This window comes from Kogia breviceps, chromosome 12 (genome assembly GCF_026419965.1).
Source record: "Kogia breviceps isolate mKogBre1 chromosome 12, mKogBre1 haplotype 1, whole genome shotgun sequence".
NCBI lineage: Eukaryota > Metazoa > Chordata > Mammalia > Artiodactyla > Physeteridae > Kogia > Kogia breviceps.
In genome coordinates, this window is record NC_081321.1 from 59,469,502 (window position 1) to 59,493,821 (window position 24,320).

Sequence of the window (24,320 nt, forward strand, 5' to 3'; positions counted from 1 at the left end):
GAATAAGTAACTGTCATTCAGTTTAGTTGAGGAGTGAGATGGCACTGCTACCCAGCCGCCTCTTTGGAGACCCTATCCACTCACTATTCTTTGTCAACCTTGCTCTATTTTCTTGTGATTATTGGTGTGTATATATGGTGAGTGCAGTGATGGCAATGATTTATTGCATTGCTGAAAGATGCAGCTGAGTTTTGTGTACATGTCAAGATTTGCTTTTGCTGAAATCAATTTGTTATTCCCCTTCTCCCATCACACAGACACTTAGGAAGTCTTTCACTAACTCCGCGACAGCCTCTTTGTTCTCAGATGACTGATATGTTTTGGTCTTGACATGTTTAGAAATTCATATGTAAATTAGCTAGCTTTATCATGAAGCTAAAATAAAATTAATTTCATTTTGATTTTATGTACTTTCTTACAATGAGAAGAAGGTATTACAGAGATTTCACAATGCTTATATTAGAATCTTGATTCTAGTGAAAAAAATAACTGAAAATAAACGTTCATGCTAATAAAAAGCAATCCTTGTCCTGATTACCAGAAACTATGGATAGTTTTTAAGTGAAAACACCAGAAATCTCAGTGTGATACTGTACAACTTCAATTTGTTACCACTCCAAATTCTTTTTAAAAAGCTTGAAAACCTTAAGATGGAGTGAGATGGAAAATGTTGTTAGTAAATGAGGCTGAACAGCTAAATGATAATACATGAATAGGGACTTCATGATAAATTGTTCTGGGCCATATGACCATTTACCTGTATGTCAGCCCTTTGCAGTGAACCTGTAGATGTTTGTTCCTGTCTTGCTGGTCAGCTTGGGCATGTGTTCCTTGCTGGAGAGACTTAAGGGGATCCATTGCAGAGATAACCAGGGCTCCTCTATTGTGCTAAAAATGGTTTCCAGCTAAGCATACAATTCTTTGACACAAATCAATGTCCTTTTTGAACGTTCCTAGAAACGAGTTACATGTGGAGTTCTGTTGAAATAAGAACACACTGAGGGCTTCCCTGGTGGCGCAGTGGTTGGGAGTCCGCCTGCCGATGCAGGGGACACGGGTTCGTGCCCTGGTCCGGGAGGATCCCACATGCCGCGGAGCAACTAAGCCCGTGGGCCATGGCCGCGGAGCCTGTGCGTCCGGAGCCTGTGCTCCGCGACGGGAGAGGCCGCAGCAGTGAGAGGCCCGCATACCGCAAAAAAAAAAAAAAAAAAAAAAAAAAAAGAACACACTGATAATTGTTTCTAGAACTGGATTTCATTTGTTCCAGGTTCTTGGTTACTTTCTTGTTCTAGCTTAGTGATGCTCGGCTACTTACTATGAGGAAATGAGCCAGAAGCTGGGAGAAACACATAATAATTTCCACTGTCATTGCCAAAACATTTTCATTTTCTACATTACCGTTTCTCCTCACCTATTTATTGTCACAATTCTTTTTTTTTTTTTTTTGCGGTACGCGGGCCTCTCACTGTTGTGGCCTCCCCCATTGCGGAGCACAGGCTCCGGACGCGCAGGCTCAGCGGCCATGGCTCACGGGCCCAGCCGCTCCGCGGCACGTGGGATCTTCCCAGACCGGGGCACGAACCCGCGTCCCCTGCATCGGCAGGCGGACTCTCAACCACTGCGCCACCAGGGAAGCCCTATTGTCACAATTCTTAAGACAGGCTTTCAATTTAAGGGAGAAGAAACATTACTTTCTGATCACGAACAGAAAATGTTTTAAATATCATTTGTTTTGCGGTCATCAGCATATTCAGAGTTATCTCTTATTTGTATTTCTATTAGAGATCCTCTTGGGTAAGTGATACTTTATTAATATTGAAATGCTCAGCCACCAAGCTCTTTCGTCTAGCTCCTAAAGCTGTAAAGCTATGATCTGATGCTTGTCTGACTGCCTTTTCCCTCTGCTTCTTAAGTAACTCACTCCCACTTAGAGTCTTCACACTAAGGGTTACTTACAAATGTCTATAATCCTCTTGCCTAAGGCTTTCTCATGGCTCCTTCTTATCATTAAAGTCTGAGCTCAAATGTCATCTGCTTAGAGAGAATCTTTTTGTTTTTACAGTCTAAAGTGACCTGTCCCCCATTCCTATCACACTTTAATAAGATCTGAAATTGTATTGTTCATTTGCTTATTTTTAATTTTCTATCTCACCTCATTGTCCCTTCCTCCACAATAAAGTGTCAGCTGCCTGAGAAGGGACATTGTCTGACGTTTCATCATTAAATCCCAAGTCTGTAGGATAGTTCCCGCGTATAATGGGTTTTTTTTGTTTGTTTGTTTTGTTTTTTTAATGAAAAAAGAATTCCTTTAAGCTTTGGTGAACTCAGCAAGGATTTCAGAGTAATGTATCCTGATCTAATCAAAACACCAATTACAAATTACAACATTATTTTCCCGAAGGGATCTTAGAGATTTTTTTGGTCCAAGCCTCGTTATCATAGAATCATGGAGAGTCAGGTGTGGAGCATCTTAAAGCCCTTATTAGTTCCTTCCATCAGCCGATGTCATCTGTGAATTGCCTCTGCCACTGGAAGGCGCTGCTTCAGTACTTCCTGTGATGAGCTCACCACTTCTCGAGGTAGTATTTTCCATCTTCATTCATTTCACTCTGTTAGAGGGTCTCCTGCTTTTCAGCAATGTCTACCAATCTACAACCCTAATTTCCATCCAGTAGTACTGATTTGTCCCCTGTAGGGCCATAAGACCCAAGCCTTTTCTTCTTCTATATACTAGGTCTTCAAATATTTGAAGACAGCTGTTGTCAATTTTTTTACCCTGAGCCCTTTCTTCTCCAGGTTAAATCTTCTTGTTGTGCTCCTTGAACATTTTATTTTTGCTCTTCCCTGAATGCATTTATAGAAAATTAGTGTCATCTAAGTAGTCAAATAAATCAATGGTGTTGCCACAACGTATTTTAAGATCACAAAATCAATTGGAGAATGAATTCCAGTTGTGATAATCATAGTTTAATACATTTAATTTTAGATAAAATCATTCTGGGATAGATGCGATTTTATCTGATGCCCATTCATTTGTCACGGCAGTGGTTTGGTGACCTCGTGACTCCTGTGTGGTGGGAAGACGTGTGGCTGAAGGAGGGATTTGCTCACTACTTTGAGTTTGTTGGTACAGACTACCTCTACCCCGGCTGGAACATGGTAAGTGCACTTTTTAATTGTTTGGAACTCTAAGTGAAAGGTTGATCCTGTGTTACATTGGGCTTATCTTATCATCAGACGTGACTGAAAATACCAACCGATGCATGAAAAAAAAAATTAGCTATCCAATAAAGGAAAAGTAACCCAAAATGTAAACAGTAGTATTCCAAAAGATTTTTGTTTATTAGAACTAAATAGAATCCGATTGGTTATACGATGATTTCAAAATGGTACAAGTTTTCTAAATAGAAATATTTTAGATTGCAGTATTTGATAACAAAGATAAATTAATCCTTAAAACAGAGAAGGTAACAGTAATCAATAAGTTATATTTTAAGTGTATAGGATGTTTCAATATATAGAAAAATGAGAACTTAATATTTCTTCAATGTGATGAACTCAAAAATTAGCTAAAATTTTTGATGCATTATTGCTGTTTTTACTTTAGGATTAAATGATTTAATAAGAGGTCACTATAAAGAGCTGTACACATTATACCCATACCTGTACGTCTGAACCTGAAGTAGGATTTGTTGTACCTTAAGCAGTGATGTTCTAGAACATCCTAGAAGAAAAAGTGGAGGGAGGGTATGATTTCTATGTCATTTAATGTAAGTTTTTCATTTGGTATAAGCTTCCATTAATCAGTAAATGACTATGTTATGGAGTAGAACCCAGGGTATATGTTGTTTGGGAAGTTGAATTTTAAATTTATTTTAAGTGGCACTATGTAAACATTGCAAAGTACTGACATTTGTCAACTTCCAGAAGCTCTAAAGCTTTCACCTGTGACATAGCATGAGTGATAATATATATTTATTTCACTCCACTCTTTTTTGATGTTTAAGTTATTATGTGATTATCTAGTTATCTGTCATGATTACAAGTATGATCTGAATAGTATTTAAACCAAGGTAAAATATAAAGATGTCTGTAAGTCATGATATAACTTCTCTACCATAAATTCAGCCAACTCCTGCTGAGTAAGAAAGGTGATCTAACATATCTCAGAAGAAATGTTATAATTGTAATATCATATTGATATGTTTGAATTATCCAGTTTTGCTTATATTTTATAAAGGCAACATGGTTCATTTGCACAAATGTGTGAGTTAAGTTTACTTAGCCTTATGTATCTAGGTATGCGTGTATATATTATACAATTTAAAAAATCTTATTTGAACTGTTTTATTATGACATTAAAATTAATTAAAAATGCCTCTAAAGAACTTTGAAGAAAAATCTTCAATACCATCAATATTAATTAAGTAATTTTTAAACAAATATGAAATTTGAAAACTGAAATGTTTAAGGTTATTGAAATATTTGTAAAAATATATTTAGGCTTTTAGTTGACTTTCAACCAAATTTGTTTAAAATTATCATTTAATTTTCACTATGCTGTGGATTATTACTGATTTATAATTCTATTATGTTTCAATATTAAAAGATGTTAGTATTACAAATGGCATGTTACTCATATAGGTAAGCTTTTTCTTTTTTTTCAGCTCATTCAGCTATCTATGACAAAATCCTTTCTATTCATCATTATAAAAATACATCTTAGGTTAAAAAGGAATCAACAGAATTATACTAGAGGTGAAAACTGACAGCTTTTGATGGTTTTAGCATGGCAGTGAATCCCAAGTTTCAATGTCCTCTTACTGGATTTTGTCTTTGAATAATTTTGTATATTCCTTCATTATCTTTATCAGTTAAGTTATAAATGGAGAACATTTTTATAAGAAATATTGAAAATTAATATAGAGTGTAAATAACACATCTGAGACTTTGTCCTTAACAGAATACATACCATGCACTGGAAGTATAAAAACCTTGAGCTGATAAGATATTAATCCATATGTTATAATCAAAAATAGGAATTAATGATTGATTAAACTAAGAAATGAAAGAATAAGGTCCATCACAATTAATTAGGCAATAGTGAAAACAGGTTTTATTATTATGTCTCTTTATGTTCGGATTTTAAAGATTACAAATACTGTCTGATCATTGGCTGCTTTTGCTTTTTTAGTAGTTTTTTCAATTTAGGTTGTAGAGTACCTCAATATACTATATTTATAAAACCTATAAGAAGAGACTAAACAAATTCTCCTCCAAGGATCGTTAATATCTTCTTTGCAAACAAAATTTTAGGACTAAGTTAGCCACATAAGTAAGAAAGGATATTAAGTGACTTAAAGGCTGTGTCAGCACTATTTTTCATAATGGCATCAGCAAAAGAGTGAAAGAAATACTAGAAAGAACAAGAGTGATGGCTGTGTTAGCAGTAACTCATACTGTTGTGATATGCACAAAAACTCACCTAGGAGAACAAGGCTTGGGCTTCACTAGAACTTAGCCTAAATTAGAAAAACCAGAAGTCAGGCTTGTGTCAGAAGTAAAGAAATTCAGGAAGCTGACCTCTTTTGCCTCTAATCTCAAAAACAGTGCTTTAATTATTTTTAGACACCAAGGCTCAAGCACTGAAATACAATTTCAGTTTGCTAGGGAGATTACTATGACAGTCTACCTTCGATGGAATAGCAATAAGGAAGCCCAGAATTACACTGTATTGTTAAGGAGGCTCTTGTTCTGATTTAGGATAGTATACTTGTGTAGCCTGCTTAACTGTTAGTAAAATCTTAGGTTGTATACATGTGTGTGTATGTGTTTACAGTCAGTTTCTGCTAAAGCAATAATCAGTTTTTACATTAAGAACACTACATGGAATAAAAACTACTATGAAATTTTGTTCCCCAATAAACTGATCAAGTATACCATTTTATAGATATGGGCCTTTATAGGTAGTATGATATAAGGTCAGGAAATGGATAGGCAAGAAGAAATTCAGATTCCAAGAAAGGCATTTCACTTCTTTGACTCACCTTTAATATTTGAGAAATGGGGGCGATTATACTGACTTGGTAAGCACACATAATTTTTGTGAAGATAAAATAACTTTCGAGGTCTTTGAAGTGCATGAACTACTATACAAATGTGAGTAGGTATCATGGACCTGGAAAATAATAAATGCTCCATTACAAAGGGGCATTGATTTTATGTATAAATACTCTAACATTTCCAACCCTAGTAATCTATTTTGACACCCTAGATTTCTAACAGTTATGTATAGATTACAAAAAGTTTTCTGTAATCTTTGTATCTAGACTCAGTCTCCCCAAATCAATGCTTATCTATATTGGCAATGTGGACTATTCTATAGGAACATAAGCCTTATATCATGTTTCATTCATCAAACAGAAGTGTCAAGATCAACAGACGCAACTTCTTCAGCTCAGGGCTGGGGTTAGATTTCACAGGTTGAGTAGTCCTTTTGCTTGATGTTATTTGATCAAAGTTGGTTGTTAATGGCAACATTATTGGATGATTAAGTTACAGTATGCTGTTGTTGGCCGTCCAAAGGGAGAAAAGAAAAGACTCATGCTCCCTAGTTACTATTCTTCAACAATTCTTTATCATTTACATTTGAAAAAGTCTATGATAAAAGAGCTTTAATACAGGAAAAGGATGAATAGTAAAATGATACCATGAAGAACTCCTTATTTTACAGACCTGATGCCGATGCAGGCAAAATCATATCCCTGTGCATATTGCACCGGTTTTCACTGTAATTTGTATCTGTATGATAGGTGTAACCTTTAATTTCTTGAATGTAGTCTTGTAAGGACATACTTTCTATAATGAGAATTATTCAACATGAGTGTATGTTCTTTTATTAAATAATTTGGGATGTTAAGGAGCTTTACACAGCAATAACTTTATACACTGATAAAGTCTGCAGACTGGGAATTCTTCCTAAATTTTTATGAGGGCACATACCTGGTCATAAAGATAACTATTAATAGAGAATTGTGCAACTAAACTTCATTATGCTAAATACTTAGGATATCTCAAAGTGTATTGCCCAAAACTTTGATAAATGTTCTCAATTGTTTTTATCATGGGCAGGACTAAAATAGTAAAAGTGAATTCTGCCATTAGACTCAGTATCATTTTAATGTGCTCCAACAAAAATTGCCTGCTAAATTTAATAGGCATTGCAATAAAATTACCTTTACTTCTTAGATTATTTTGTTTTTATTCAAAAAGAAGTTGAGAAAATCATTGGTGAACTGAAATAGATACAGAGTTTATTGAATTCAATTTCTTTTTCCAGTTTAAATGTAAAGACATACTGCTTAATTATTCTAAACAATAATAAACACTCTACTATTCAAGAGAGGGGGAAAATAGAACATTAGAGAGAGAAAAAATTGTTTTGGTTAATATTTTACTTGTTCAGCTGTTCATGTCTTAAGTCCATCTTTGATTTAATGTCTGTAGGGAAGAAAGCTTTCACATGCTTTTCAAAGTTAGTTAATATACATTTCAACAGTAGTTGGTACATTGGTACTATTGCCTATGATTCATCAATATCAAAATATATTTGCCCAGGAGGGCTGTGGTGTCAAAGATAGACCATTTGGGAATTAAATATTTATTTTAGAATCTTACTTTATAAATACTGAATACCAAATAAATGTGTATATGTATATACACATACATCATATATATGTGATTTTCCATAGAGTTGTATTTTGTCTATTATGATAAAAAATCCACATAAAATATTCTACTCCTGAGAAATCAGTAAATTAGAAGGTGATCCAATTGTTTTCAACTGGTAGATGATATTTTATTCTCAAATGACTGACATATTGAGTGTGAACATTTTAAAAGCTTCTTATGGCTAGTCCCAGGGGTCTATGGTATTTTTGACCCTTCCCAGTAGCTTGAAAGTGACATTTACATTGAAAGACTAGAAGAAAAGTAGGAGTGCTTGCTTGGGTCTCATGGGGGTCACGGTCTTCAAAATAGACTTCTTCTTTATGCTTTCCCTTTACTCTTCCCTCCGAACCCCTCTGCAAGTCATTTCTCTTTGTGCTGAAAACATCAACTTTTGCTTTTTAAAGAAGAGAGAAAAATTTTTTTCTCATTTGAGATGATCTGGGGAGCTGTAGCCTTCTATTCTGGGAGAATGGGTTGCTTTTTCCTTATCATTAGTTGTTCAAAAAGTTTGGGGCTTTGGTGGACAATAAGCCTATATAACAAACACAAAGGAAGTCCACAGAGGAAGTAAGAGCTGCAAAGAGAACAGCAGCTGGTACCATTAGAGGAAAGGGTCTCATAGAATTCAGGTCTGAATTCTGAGTAAATATAGGAGGATTTCTGAGGTGTATAGTTCCAATGCATTGAGAATGAGACTAACGCTCAGAGTATACAAATTAGGATAATCCAAAAAAGGATGTCTGTGTTAAGAATCAGGCCACAGATTTGGGTTCTAACTAATGGTGACTGAAGAGATACTAAGAATTTCTAGCAAAGAAGAACAGTGAAAACAGGAAGTGCACCTGTTATACTAGCGTGTTAAAATAATTCTCACTAAGGCTAATACAATAACTAACTGGCTTAATATTTTCTCATTTTAGGACTCTGTGCTTTATACAAGCGATCTTACTGACGCGCTGTTAACCCTGTTATGGATATCTATTATAATGAATAAGGCCAGTCATTTGTTAACTGTTGATGCACATTAACTGACTTAGAAATTTTATGGCACAAAGATATTTTTGAGGATAAAACAACAGTTGAAGTTTTTATAATATATTCATACATTTGTTTTGTCTACACTTATAGTTCTTATATAAGAATCAAGACATTGTTGGCTTCACAGTTGTTTGGGAAATGGAAACTTGAAAAGCTTGTTATCAAGGTGTGTTAAGTCTCAGAAAATGTAAATCTGCTTCATTTACTGCTTCAAATAGAAGATCAGGTTTTATTAAGTAAGATATCTTTAGAAAGGGAAGGAAAAGCAAACAATTCATTCATATTCACATATACTTCTATACATTCAGGTACATGTCTAGGAGGTTCTTCTTAGTCATATTACATCATTTTTTTTTTTTTACTATGTGAATTTTTAAAATTTAAAACAAAGCTGCAAATTGAAATTTCATGTATGTTCTTAAAGGATGATTTTTTTAAAAGCCATTTATATTCAGAAAGACACTAAGTGTTTCAGGTTTTGTATATTTTAAACTTGGAGATAAAAGATAAATGAACATTCCCTTCAGAATAAAGTATTTCTTCCTAAGACTGTACAGGTTTGCATGGTGTCAAGGTCCTTCTGCATTTCCTTAGGAATTTCAAAAGCAACCAATACATTGACAGGATTAGACACTTCCTAGGAAGAAAACTCTTCTGAACCTGGAGCCTAACAATAATGCAAGGCTGTCCTGTCTCATATCTAGAAATAATATAGGAAAAGTTAACCCATTCATTCCCTTTTTAGGTAAGAGCAGTTTGCAAGCAAAATATTCCAACTTGCTAAAAATGGTCAGACATCACTTGATAAACAAAAAAATTGTTGATGCCAAAAATTTATATCAAAATGATGAAATGTTCTGTTAGACATTATTGTTCTCAAATACTTACGATTTGCAATAGCAGATTATACCAGTTTAATCTGTGCCTTTTATCACGCTTGGTAAAAACGTTTATCTTCTTATGATACATGAATTGTTCAACACTTGATATCATTCAGTATCATCTCAGATATGTTAAAGAGAATTTGCTTTGCAAAATCTGTAACATGAACACAACCAAAAAGGAAAGCTGGGGACTAAGAGGACAACCAAAGAATAATTCATTAATTTTCTAATTATTAATCATCCTTAACCAGGCAGCTATATGCTTTAAAAGGTATTAGAACACACTCATTTCTAAGCAAGGAGTGACTGTCTCAGCCCATAACACTTTATGGGACTTTAAAAAAAAATTTCCATTTCATCAAGGTTACTTTAACACTGTTCAGATGTTGCTAGACAAAGATGTGATAAATGAAAGTAGTGAGTTCAAGTGATAGGAATCAAAAAATGTAAAGGAACTTCCTGTCAAGAGAAAGCAAAAGCAATAATTTGAGGTTGATGAAGATTTTGCTTCAATTACTCCAGTAACACTTGCAATAATAAAGACTTACGTAGCATTTACTGTGTACCATTAAACACTTTACATATGCTAATTCGCTGTGAAATAGAGTAAGACCTTCTGCTAGGTATCTTGAGAGTACGCATCTTTGCTGTCATTTTTCTTAAGAGTTTGAGAGTGTGGTAATGGCTAGACTACCATGCAGCCCACCACTCAGGCAGCTCTCTTCAACCATGAATCCAAAAAGATGATTTGGGGTAGAACATGTTTTGACACTGAGCTGAATAACCTCTGTGGATCTACCGTTCACAGATTTAAGTAAGCCCCCTTTGAAACTATTTATATCTTTAGCTTTTTACCTTTCCCTGGCACTAATGAAATAAAATTCTTTCTAATGATTGGAGTGTTATCTTTGTCATATTTGTCTTTAAAAATGAAGATATGTGGGGATGCTTTCTTTTCTCTAAGAACCTACTTCAAATCCACCTGTGTCCAATTAACTCCTTTAATCATTTAAAATTTTCTCTTCTCAAGATATTATTTATAGTTCAGTGATGTGTTTCCTGAGTGCTGTTAACATTAATTTTATATAAACTAGTTTGATGGATTGCTGCCACTTTCTTACCATTCCATTCAGTTACACATTTCATTCATTCTGTTTAATTAATTCATTCAAAGAATTATCAAGTACCCAAAATGAGACATTCATTTTACTAATTTCTATGGAATAAACCCCATGGCTTATTAGCAGAGACCTGTTATACATCAGCTTCTTATACACACTGTATTTTATCTTTAGTGTGGTGGTTTCAGTTAGAAGGTGTGGGTAGACTGAGGATTTTTTTTTTTTTTTTTGCACTTAGTTGACCAACCATACCTCTGTCAGAAGCTGTTTTGTTTATGCAGTAGCTCAAAAACACAGATCCATAATCTCAATCAGACTGTTCATATTCATAGATATGTTTGGAAAATAAAATTTAGCATAGTAAGTCTCAGAGGATTAGCCAAATAATGGAACAGGAAGAAGATTTAGCTACCTATTATTATTTTTGTATTACATGGATCAAACATGTTCTCTAATATTTGCCTAGATTTACAATAGCTATTTATTTTTATTTAGAATTTGAGTATCTTTCTGCTCAGTTAAGCTCTGTTCTTTCCCTAAGCTTCGCAGCTTTGCTTGGAAGATAAATGCTTTAAAAAATATATTTCTGTACTTTTGGTTGTAGTGGTGCTTGTGGTGATGGTGGGATATTTTCATCTATTTCCCAAGTTTTCTGATTAAAGAGAGGGTTAGTTCAATTGCTCCTAAAGATCAAAACTTAGCATTAATTACATTCTCTTCCCGACTGTCCACTTGATCAGTCCAATTTGAAGGACATTAAACACAATACAATATTGAAGATGACTAATTAAAAATAAAAACTCTCCGTGTTTCTTTGTCTTACTTTTTAAGACCATAAGGTGCTTTTCGTGGAATCTTTGGCTTCTTCTGAGAGATGATGGTTTATATCACTTCCTAGGCCTGAAAATAATTTGGCTTCTCACAACAAAATGATATTATTCTATTAGTTGTTAAGCATTTTGCTGGCATTTTTAGGGCCCCTAATTTACAAAATTTTTCCAGGGATTAATCTATATTGACTCACTCATTTTTCATTATGTAACAAACATTTTTTGGATGCCCAGTCTTTGCAAGTTTCTCTGTTAGAGATGGGGAACACAGATGAATGAGTATGAATATCAGTGTCCTCAAAGTCTCATAGGTCTATTTTACCAATTAAGTTAAATTATTTTTTGTCAGAGTAATGCTACTTTACAGCTTCCTAGAATCAAGTTCGATTCCTTATTTCTACCTATCCCGTGGATTAATTTTTTTTTTTTTTTTTGGCCTCACTGTGTGGCATGCAGGATCTTGGTTCCCTGACCAGGGATCGAACCCATGCCCTCTGCGTTGGGAGTGTAAAGTCTTAACCACTGGACCACCAAGGAAGTCCCAAATTTTTGACTCTCTTGACACTTAAGAGCTGTGTGAACTTGTTTCTCCATCTTCAAAATATGTATGAAATACCTGTACTGTTTTTGTCACAGAATAGTTTTAAAAGTCTAAGACATTTTTATTCTTCTTCTTCTTACTACAAATATTACTATTACTATTAGGTACTTAAGTATAATGGTATTACTTTTAGGGTCCAAAATATGTTTTCCAGTGGAGTATCTTATGAATCACATATTAAACATTAATAAGAGCAAAGAAATTGCCTTCACATAATACTTTTGAGTATACCTGTTCCATTTCAGAATGACTTTGGAATGCTAATATTTTAATATTTTTGCACTTTATAAATGGATTGCTAGTCCAGATTTTGCATTCTGAGTAGTAAAGATTTTCTTTGCTAATTTTATAATCAGTCTATAAATGTTATAGTAGCTTACTTTGAGATCCAGTAATATATAGGGTCTGGGAATAAATGTGGACTTTCTGAATTGGTTAACTTTTTGGGCCATAGCACTCTATGTATTCTGGAGTTGTTTGTTATGAGTTAGTAAATCTTTTAAATTTGAAAAAAAATAATGCTTTTTATTTTCATTGGAAATATACAGACTTCTGTGATCTGGCAACAAGTGTAAAGTTTTATTTAGCTAGATTATTTGATGAACTGATCATATATATCACTAAATATTGAAATTAAAGTACAAAAATGTGTTATTTAATAAATTTCATTATCAAGTTAATAAAAATTTTGTTACAGAATTAAGGTCATTTGAATTATTATTTATTTCATAAATTAAAATAACATAAAATAAACTAGCTATTTGGTAATCATCTTAATGACTTCTAGGAGTTGGCTAGCCTATTTTTAGAACTATTCCAGACCTGAATGGTATAAGAAAGTTTCTGTTAGGATTTAAGTAGAAATTGAATTTGTTTAAGATGATTAGTCAGTGTGTGTTTAAAAATACTCTGGATTACATTTTATCAATCAAATATTATAGGGCCTTGTTAGCTTATTATTGATTTGTCTGAAAATATTAGCAACTTCTTGTGATGGATGTGAGAAACAGGTGTGTGAGTATCCAAAAAGACTGGCAAATTTGATTTTATTGAAATGTCTTATCAGCTACTCAAAACAATTAAGCATAGAGATAGAGGAAAAGATTCTTACTGCCAGAGTAGAGAGAGGATTATTGAAAAGGTGAAGAAGCTTACCTCTCTATGCAGAGGATGCTGAAGTGACATGTACAAGAGTGGGTATGAGTTCATGTTAATTAGCAAAGAAGAGGAAGTAAATCTCCCCCACTAAACAATATGCTTCATTGTGGCGAGCATTGCCCTCTGAGGAAGGCGCCATTAAGACCCTCATAAGCCTCAGGGCCCGATTGTCCTCTCCTTGGTATGCATCCTGGACTTTATGGTATGAACGTAAAAAAGGAGATGGCCTTTGGCCAAATCGCTCCAGGAACCTGCTCAGTTACTGGGAGTCCCTGGTTGTTCCCTAAAGCTAGGAAAAGCAACCCTGGAGGGGAAATTGGTGCCTTTGAGGGAGAAGCCGAGAAGTCAATCAACCAGCTGATGCCGATAAGGCGTGATTAAGCCGAGAAGCCAATTAACCAGCTGATGCCGATAAGGCGTGACTAAGCAAATTCCCTGCTTTAGGGGTATATATATGGCTATGCTTTGTTATTAAACTTGCCTTGCAACCATCAGTTGCTCGTACCCTTCTGATCCCATTCCTTGGTGCGTTCAGTTCCCTACCCCCTCTCGTCGATTGTTGCTACACTTTGAGGACCCGCCGCGGCTGGCGGCAAGTGGCGACCGAACGGGGACCTGACAAGAGGGACATCTGAATCTCGGTAGGTGAATCCCCGGAGTTACGAGTGAAAGTGTGGCCACATAGTAAAGTTGATAGTAACTCGGGGCAATAGTCAGAAGTAAAAAAATACGGGACAAAAAGTATCCAAGGAGCGACCTCAGATTACTGATCAAGAGAAGGAGTTGTCCACCAGTGTTTTCCAGGCTTTCACAGCTAGAAATTATGATGCCTGTCTGCAACATCTTGCCTGCCTACAAGATATAAACAAAGACGATTATAATATAATTTTGAATACAGCAGTAGCTGAGTTTTTCAAAAGTAACCAGACAACAACAGATAGTTTAAGACAGACACTTAACCAGTTGGAGAATCAGGAAGAAATGGATGGATTAGATGATGTTGAAAACAGTATGTTGTATTACAATCAAGCAGTCATCCTGTATCATGTCCGACAGTATACAGAAGCCATATCCGTTGGTGAAAAACTTTATCAGTTCATAGAACCTTTTGAAGAAAAATTTGCCCAAGCAGTGTGTTTTTTGCTCGTAGACCTGTATATATTAACCTACCAAGCTGAGAAAGCTTTACATCTTCTTGCTGTTCTAGAAAAACTGATTTCACAGGGCAACAATAACAAAAATGGAAAGAATGAGACTGGTAATTACAGCAACAAAGATGGGTCTAATCATAAAGCTGAAAGTGGAGCTCTAATAGAAGCTGCAAAGTCAAAGATACTATCTTTGTGTTGAAGTATATGTAGGAGGACAAGGGACTTCACTGGCCGGCCATAGTTTAAGGGTAGTTAAAGCTGTTACAAGTTTGAAGTTTCCCTCCTTTTTTCCTTCTGATTTTCCCCAATCTGATTTTGAATTCTCAAATCTGGTGCACCTTAAATTATAATAATGGTACCATTTAAATTTCTTCAGTTTCTGTTACTAATAATAGTTTGGTTTTTATAAGCATTGGGATTTTGGGAAGTTTGCATTGTCTTATTCTTATCAACCGGTTATTACTTGTGTTACACCCTCATATGCCTTGCTAATAGGAGATTTACAGATTGAGTTTACTTCTGGTTCCTTAGGATTAATATAACTTGTCAGAATTGTATTTTTAGTACTTGCCTTCTGCCTATGAAAGGAACTTTTTCTGTTATGATGTTAAAACAACCTTCCTATGTAATGCTGCCTGTAAATATTTCTGAACCATGGTATCATAGTACTAGCATACAAGCTTGGCTAGAATTATCTGAAGCTTTAAAAAAGGACCTAAATGATTCATTGGAATAAGTGTATGGACTGATGGACACATTAGTTTGGACATACAAAAACTTAATGCAGAAATACAAGCAATTCAAGAAGCTCATCTACAAGAAGACGGGCCCCAACAATTAATTCAAGGACTCTTGGGTCAGCTTCAATGGTTAAACCCAATGCATTGGTTTCAAAATGGACTCACAGGATTGATTACCGTGGGGTCATGTGTATTATTGATGTTAATTGCATTACCTTGTTTATTACGCTTTATTGTTGGCCGTCTCGCTGCTCTTCGTCAGGAGGTGTATGGGTTGAAATTGCATTATCCAGCTTTAAAAAGAGGGGGGAAATGTGGCGAGCATTGCCCTCTGAGGAAGGCGCCATTAAGACCCTCATAAGCCTCAGGGCCCGATTGTACTCTCCTTGGTATGCATCCTGGACTTTATGGTATGAACGTAAAAAAGGAGATGGCCTTTGGCCAAATCGCTCCAGGGACCTGCTCAGTTACTGGGAGTCCCTGGTTGTTCCCTAAAGCTAGGAAAAGCAACCCTGGTGGGGAAATTGGTGCCTTTGAGGGAGAAGCCGAGAAGTCAATCAACCAGCTGATGCCGATAAGGCGTGACTAAGCCGAGAAGCCAATTAACCAGCTGATGCCGATAAGGCGTGACTAAGCAAATTCCCTGCTTTAGGGGTGTATATATATGGCTATGCTTTGTTATTAAACTTGCCTTGCAACCATCAGTTGCTTGTGTCCTTCTGATCCCATACCTTGGTGCGTTCAGTTCCCTACCCCCTCTCGTCGATTGTTGCTACACTTTGAGGACCCGCGCGGCTGGCGGCACTTCATCAGTTAAGGACTGTTTATTTACCATCATTTCTCAGCATTTAACCCAAAGTATAGCATCTATGAGGAATTCAAATAATAAGATTCTGGTCAAAAGTTAACAACAAAAAAAAGAAAATTATGGGCAACAAATAATTTATGAAAGATTATAAGCAGTTTCTATGTCTATATAAGAACTCATTCATTGAAATAAAAAGGATATTGAGCCTAAAAGTATATAAAACTACATTGGATAAGTGTTTGAAGGAAAACAGAAGGAAAAAATGTCAAGAAATCTGAAAAAATATATGATATGAACATTTTAAGAGGGTTATATAAAAGCACATGGCATATGGTGATTGTTCACAGAGATTTTTTTGGGCTGCTAGAATCAGAATGAGCTATGTAATTAGACAACCTGTTCATAATTATTACTGTGATTGACATTATTTGAAGCACATTCAAGGTTGTTCTGTAAGACCCAGGATTATCATAATTAATGAATATGTAAATGCTAATTGATGGTGACTTCTGCCATATCAATATTGCTATATCTTAAAGGTTCTTAAGTAAGTATGCAGAAGTCTCAGAATTTGGTTGAATACAATGCAGTACATTTTGTGTTTCATCTTAGCATATTCCCTTAGCTATGTCACATCTTGGATAATATTAGACATGACACATTCAGCCTGGATATTACAAACAAAATATAAGGCAGCTGAAGGATGTAGTCATTGAAGAGACTCACAATTTAACCCACCTTCTTTCTGTGTTAGTCATGTTTGAGAGTATATCAGTTCATAAAAATCTGTGCAGGGAGTTATTTGGGGTTATGAGAGCCTTATAAAGTCATCCAAGATAGTCTTATAGAGATATAATTGCTTTTTTAGTTAGCGCGTTGACTAAGGCATCTTAAAGCATTTGTGGCTTGGCAGTGAATGAAATGTAGTTGATTGTTAAAAGAAATAAGAGTGTATAGAACGCATTTGGTTACTGATTGTAAAGCTCATGTGAAATCACAGAGTAATGTTAAATCAATAGAGATCTGCGCAGATAATTATGTTCATGTACCACTTACTGTAAAAGGTTATGTGGACAAAAACAGGTAAAATTTTCAATACAGTGCTTATTTTATTATAGGCATTAATGATGATTATTTCTAAAATTATTCTTTAATGCCTACTGCATATATGTGTTTACATAAGTCTGACTTTAATATAAGTGGACTGTTTTAACAAGCTGCACATGAAAATGATTATCAACATCTTAGCCATGTGTATTTAAACATGAGATTTTGAAATGTTAATTTTTAAGAAATACTATATAGAAGCAACACTTATTTTCACTACATCTTTAGTTTTGTTTCATTTATCAGTATGATTTAGCTATCTACAAAATGTTAACTAATCAGCTAAATAATGACATTATATTTCACAAGTACATCTAGCTAACTTTCAACTGAGTAAAGCTTAAAATACTTTTGGACATTTTAGAACTTTAAAACTAGGATGAAATATAAATTTACAGAGTAAAATTCTTTTAATATTTTAAGAGACTTGGAATCCAAATAATTTATAATTTTTACAAATATGGCATTGTGTGTTTACAAAAGATGATAATTCCGACGTCACAGAGATACCATTATCACATAAATAAAACCTGATGTATATTTTCCTCCCATATGTTTGCTTTTCTTGTTTGAATTTTTGATTGTATTCCTTTCCTTTAATTTGTCCTGATTTGAATAAGTCATGAAGAATAAGAGTGAAAAAGCCAAAATATGCAATGCTAGGTATACCTGTATCCTTGCTCTAGTCTTATGCAAGCAAGGGGTTCAGATTAGTAATGACTCATGTGGCATTTTGTTTAACCTATGAAATCTTAAAAGCCTTCATCTCATGGTAGTATAGATTTCTGAAGACATAAAATATGAATGACATATCTAATTTCTTCTCTATGACAGATCAGTTGAAATTGAATCAACATGGTCATAGACACTGAAAGCATTTTTACCCATAACGTTCCCTCTGTTCTCTACTCCCATAGTACTTTGTTTGGATACTAATACATTACCCATCAAATAGCACGAACGAGTTGTACGTGTCTATCTTCCCTCTCATAATGGGAGCTGCTTGGAGGCAGGAATTGTGTCCCAAGTTCGTTTGTTTCCCCAGCCTCTGACATATGGAGGTTGCGTGTACAAAGCAGTCAGTAAACGTGTGGAATTAGATTGTATTGTTCAAATAATTTTTGTCAGACGTTCTTGTTCGTTTGACTCTATGGATTAGAAAAGTGCCTTTATCTATATTCAAGAGGATGTTGTCAGTATTAAAAACTGGAATAAGACATTGCTTTAAATAAACTAATGAAAATACTGAAAAGGAAATATTTGTATCTATTTGGTTATCTTTATGTGTGTCTACATACATATCTATTTATGCCTATGTTTATATTTATGTCTAAATCTATATTTGATTCTTACATTTTGGAATTTCAAAGTAAATACCTTGTTGGATCACCATTGGTCATCATAAAATTGAGCTAAATTTTAGAAAAATAATGGTATAATATTTTGTGATCACAAAGATAAAGCCCATATTGTGGGCTAGTTTTGCATAATTGTACTGTATTGTCCTATTTTGTTTCGAGTTGCTCCTCACTCCAGTCCGCTTTCCAGTATTCATAGTCATCTCTCTAAATGTAGGTCTGGTGATGTCACTTCTTAATTCTAGCTTCCTAACTTGCCATGGAGGATCTTGATAATTCTGTTCATGTCTATCTCTATGCACTAATCACTAGTCATTTACCCCATTATACTCCCTGCCTTCTGCCACGCAGAACTCTGGAGTCCCCCAAACAGGTCAGGCTGTTTCATACCTCTGTGGTTTTTCCCAGATATTCCTTTTTGTCCAAAATGCCCCTTTCTGTGGTATTCTCCTAGAAAACTCAATCCCTCTTAAAGTTTCAACTCAAGCTATCAATTCAGAAGCTTTCCTTCCTTTCTCCAGGCAGAACCAATCACAGCCTTCTCTGTGTAGTCACTCTGTATCCTGAACCTACTTCCATTTTTACACATAGTGGGTGCTATTTCAATATTTGTTTTCATCTTTGTCTCTCTACTAGGTTAAAATCTCTGAAGGTTGGATCCCTGTTTTTCTATCTTTTTATCCCCAGAACCAGACATACCATTTGGGATATAGCAGGTGCTCAATAAATATTTGTAGAACAAATTATCTTTAATCTTCACAACCACATATGTTTACAAATGAGGATGCTGAGGTCTGAAAAGATTAACTTGCTCAAGGTCAGACAGCTAGTGAATGGCAGATATTTTTCTTACAGTCTAGGACTCTTTCATCAATTTTGCCGCAGTGTTCCTGTCTTTTCTCCCAGGAATAACGAAAAGAGCCATTTATATTCAGACCCATCCTCCTAGATATGTGGAATCTAAAAAATGGTACAAATGAACTTATTCACAAAACAAGAGTAGAGTCACAGATGTAGAAAACAAGCTTATGAATACCAGGGCGGAATGGGGGAAGGATAAATATAGGAGGTTGGGATTGACATGTACACACTACTATATATAAAAGAGATAACTAATAAGGCCCTACTGTATAGCACAGAACTCTACTCAATACTCTGTAATGACCTATATGGGAAGAGAATCTAAAAAAGGGTGGATATATGTATATGTATAACTGATTCACTTTGCTGTACGGCAGAAACTAACACAACATTTTATCTTTTAAAATTTATTTACTTAATTTATTTACTTCTGGCTGTGTTGGGTCTTCGTTGCTGCACGGGGCTTTCTCTAGTGGAGGTGAGCGGGGGCTACTCTGTTGCAGTGCGTGGGCTTCTCATTGTGGTGGCTTCTCTTATTATGGAGCATGGGCTCTAGGCACGTGGGCTTCAGTAGTTGTGGCACACGGGCTCAGTAGTTGTGGCTCGCGGGCTCTAGAGTGCAGGCTCGGTAGTTGTGGCACACGGGCTCAGTAGTTGTGGCTCGCGGGCTCTAGAGTGCAGGCTCAGTAGTTGTGGCACATGGGCTTAGTTGCTCCGCGGCATGTAGGATCTTCCCGGACCTGGGCTCCAACCCGTGTCCCCTGCATTGGCAGGCAGATTCTTAATGACTGTGCCACCAGGGAAGCCCCTAACACAACATTTTAAATCAACTATACTCCAGTAAAAATTTTAAAAAAGGAAATTAAATTTTTTTAAAAAGGGAAAATTGAGTCCTTGTGGCTGCTCTGATGTAACCCACGTCTGCCCAGAGAATGTTTTCCTCTCTTTTCATGCCTGTGAGCACCTCACCACTTCTTGAATTGGCTCAGGTTCCGCTCTCATCTTTTTTGTCTGGTTTGATGTATCTGACTTTATTTGATCTCGATTCAGATTACTTGATTTTTTTTCTTTCTTTTCTAATGACAAGAGTCAAAGTGTCTGCCCGGTATTGCTCTTCACTAAAATTAGTCAGCCTTTCCATAGGAACTTGCTGACAGCCCTCCCTTCCAATAGTACTTCCTCTTTTCCCACAATCACCATGACTATTCAGATCTTGACATGTTCAGGCAGAAGCCATTTGGGGACATCATGGAATTGATTTTTTCAGGTGTATCTAATGATGTGTTAAGAATTTTTAATAACTCCCTACACATATTTCTAAATACCAGTATATGAAGTGTTAATATTGTAAGAAATAATTTTTTAAAAGAGTTGCTTCTCTCCGAGACTTCATTTATATTTGTATACAGATTACTGTTTCTTGCCAAAAGTTGTTTAGCACTTGCTCCTTATCTTAGACCTAGGCTTTTACTTTCAGTTGCCTGTGACGTATTGCTTTTGAAATGTTCACTGTCACATTCCTTGCAATATGTCTAAAACTCATCTTTTAACTTGCCCTCCAAACTAAAATTTTCTCCACTTCTCCATTTCTGTCAGTAGCACGCCCCCTAGCTTTTAAAACAGTCTGTCAATCTAAAATCTTTTAAAATTCCGTCATGTCATTCCATGTAGTTATTTGTTAGTACTTCCTCTCCATCATCCACTAAGGGGACCAAGGCATCAATGTCAGTTGATTCGTTCAAAATATCTCTCAGAATCAAAAGTCCTTCAGCAACACCTGTTGTAATACATCATCACCATATCGCCTCTTGGTACAATAGCCACTTCCTGTCTCCCGTTTCTATATCCATCAAGCCACTCTGTATAACTCAGATAAGTTAATTTTCCTCAGACACTACTTTTATTATGTCATTATGTCTGCTACTGCCTATTTATTAAGACCAAACTCTTCAACCTGACAACTGAGGATTCAAACAGACCAGCTTTTTTTCATGTTTTCTCTGCCAGGATTTGCCCTTTTAAGCTGCTTCCCCCATTCATCTGAGTAACCTTTCATCCTTCAACAACCCACTTTAATGTCACTTCCTCTGTGAAGCCTTTTCTGAACTAATTAATCATTTAATCCTCTGTGTTTTTATAACATCCATCATATTATAATACAGATAGCTGTTTACCTGTCTTTCTCAACTACTTTTGAGTTCTTTCAGGTTGAGGACTAGATTTTAGTCATATATTTATTCCCAAAACACAGTACAGTATCTAGCATTGAGTAGGAATTTAATACATGTTTGTTAAATGAATGAATGAATAAAACAATAGTGCCTTTCTTCTTTTCCATGTGTTATTCTCAGCTCTGTGCATTCACTCACAGTTTGTTTACTTTTCTGAAAAGTCTTTACACTGTTCTCTAAAAATTCAAACACAGCATATTTTTGAAAATAGTTCAGTACGAAATGACACACATATTCAATATTATTAGAACTGTTTAAATGTAGGCATGTATGCAACATCTCCAAGAGGTGTCTGTATTAGAGTGGTAGGATTTATTGTTACTGTTAACAATAGACTTCTTGTAAACAGATTTTAAAGTTCTCCATTTTACCTTATTGTTTTGCATTTTGAAAGCTGTAGAATGGCCTATCATGGTGTCATTAAAATATAGAGTAGAATAAAAACTGTTGACTATGCACCATAAATATATTCTTCCCTGTACACAAACACATGAGCATGCACGCAACTTTAAAGTTACTTGAAGGATCAGATCAAATTCTACCTCTTCCATTAAACTTTCCATAAATAATTCCGTTTTACCGTGTTTTGCCTCAAAATTCTTTAGCATTTCTAGTTGGTAAGAGAAAAGTATTATTTTGTTCACTGTGGCTAACTATTTTGTTTGATCTTTTGTCTCACTTAAGAGCCAGGATTTCTTCTACTTTATTTTTAAACTTTCATAGTCTCAGGTCAACAATAAGCAACTAACCAACACTTAGTAATTTCTGCTGTAATTGTTATTGTTGTAGTTGATGATGAGGAGGAGGGCCCTAGCCTGGGACTGACAAACTAAGATTATTTCTTCTTTTATAGTGATGTGGGTCTTTTATTAAAAAATTAGCACCTTCTCTCCTGAAAACTCTTTGTAATTTTGTTAAATTGGTTTTGCCTCTGGTTAGAATTTTCTTTGTCTCTCCCTCAATTTAAGTTATTGTCTCTTCTGAGCTTTGTGAGTATCTTCTGCCAGGCTTTTCTTTCTTTCTTTTTTGTTTTTCCTTCTCTCTCTCTTAATCTCTCTTAATGCCCTTTTTATCAATTAGACAATATCATCCTCTCCAAAAATGTAGAAGACGAATCCTTTGCTAATGACTTAACACTACTAAATTTAAACTCTCCTTTTTGAAATTCCACTGACCAAAGGTTTGTTTTTATTTTTCTCCAGAAGCATGAAGTAATATATCATGTATAACTTATATTTTCTTAAACGAGAAAGTTTCATTTTTGAAATTTACCTTAGATTTCATTTTTATAATTTCATGGCCATTGACTTTATACCATTTAAAAAAATCACATCTCTAGCAAAACAAGATATGTTTACTAGATTTTAATATTGATCAATATATATTGTTGCCAAATATTAAAAATTAGGATTCAAATAAATCATTGTGTTAAGTTCATTTTACACTGTGATTTATTTATTTATTTTTAAATTTCGGTTTGCGGGCCTCTCACCATTGTGGCCTCTCCCGCTGCGGAGCACAGGCTCCGGACGCGCAGGCTCAGTGGCCATGGCTCACGGGCCTAGCTGCTCCGCGGCATGTGGGATCTTCCCGGACCGGGGCACGAAGCCGTGTCCCCGGCAAAGGCAGGCGGACTCTCAACCACTACGCCACCAGGGAAGACCCTACACTGTGATTTTTGATCAGATGTTTGAGTGACATAATGGAGCAAGCAATCACTGTTCGAAGAGTTGAATATTATTTGACCTTCAGAATGGATAGCACACCTTCAGTTGGTAGTTTTTATAAATAAAAATGTTCGTTGATCAAGTTGAAGTATCATTATACTTTTCATGATTCCTCTCATTAATTCCAGTATCAAATAGCTTTAATGTGCATTTTAAAATTGAATGACTAACATTGCATACAGGCTTAAAATTTTTATTTTGGAAATACACAATTTTCTCTTATTCTCTAAATCTAGGCCATTTGTCTGAGATCTTGTCTTTGCTTTTTAGTGGACTTAAAATGAGCAATGTAAATACCAATTTTTTTAATTTAAACATTTTTAAATCACAGGGTCCAATTTCAGTCTTCTTAATCTTCTTAATTCATCTTGAATTAGGAACTCGATTTAAGAAGAAATACAGTATCATTTTGTGTAATATTTGTCACTTAATTCATTGTAAGTTTGTGCTTTTTATTGTCGTCTCTTACGGTCTGGAGCATCCTTCCTGGACTTAGAGTGACTTTTGGTTCAGTCACTGCAACAAAGTCCTTTTTGATGGAGCATTGACGTGAAATTCGTAGACCAAAAAAAGAGTACCAAAGAAATTAGATATATAGTCCACAGACTATAAACATAAGCTAGTAGAAAATAAACCTTACAGTATATAGTTGGATGACCAGTTAAATTATTGATTAAACATACTACATTATTGAGCAAAGGATGATGAACAAAAATGTTTCTTTAAAGTCAGATTTAAATTAACACAAACATATGTGCCTAGTTAACTATTCTTTTCTTAGTATATTTATTCTCTTTCCAATTTTTAAAATCCAGGATTGGTGTACTCTCAGCTTGGAATTACAACTCACTCAGAAATAAAGTGCAGTTTATCTGCTGGCCCAAAATGTGGAGGCTCCAGGAATGAGTTCAGAATTAGCTAGAGCAATTAAAGTGTTGCAGTCTTATCTCTGTAATGATACCTCTCAGGTCCCA

At 35.2% G+C, this 24,320-nt stretch overlaps 1 protein-coding gene across 1 annotated transcript in view; it reads left to right on the top strand.

The window, feature by feature from the left end:
* TRHDE (thyrotropin releasing hormone degrading enzyme) overlaps positions 1-24,320 on the top strand; it is a 430,192-nt gene that overhangs the window by 210,637 nt on the left and 195,235 nt on the right. Inside the window, exon 5 of the mRNA XM_059082402.2 lies at positions 3,046-3,159. Coding sequence (XP_058938385.1) covers positions 3,046-3,159 — 114 coding nt within the window. The remainder of the gene's footprint in view (positions 1-3,045; positions 3,160-24,320) is intronic.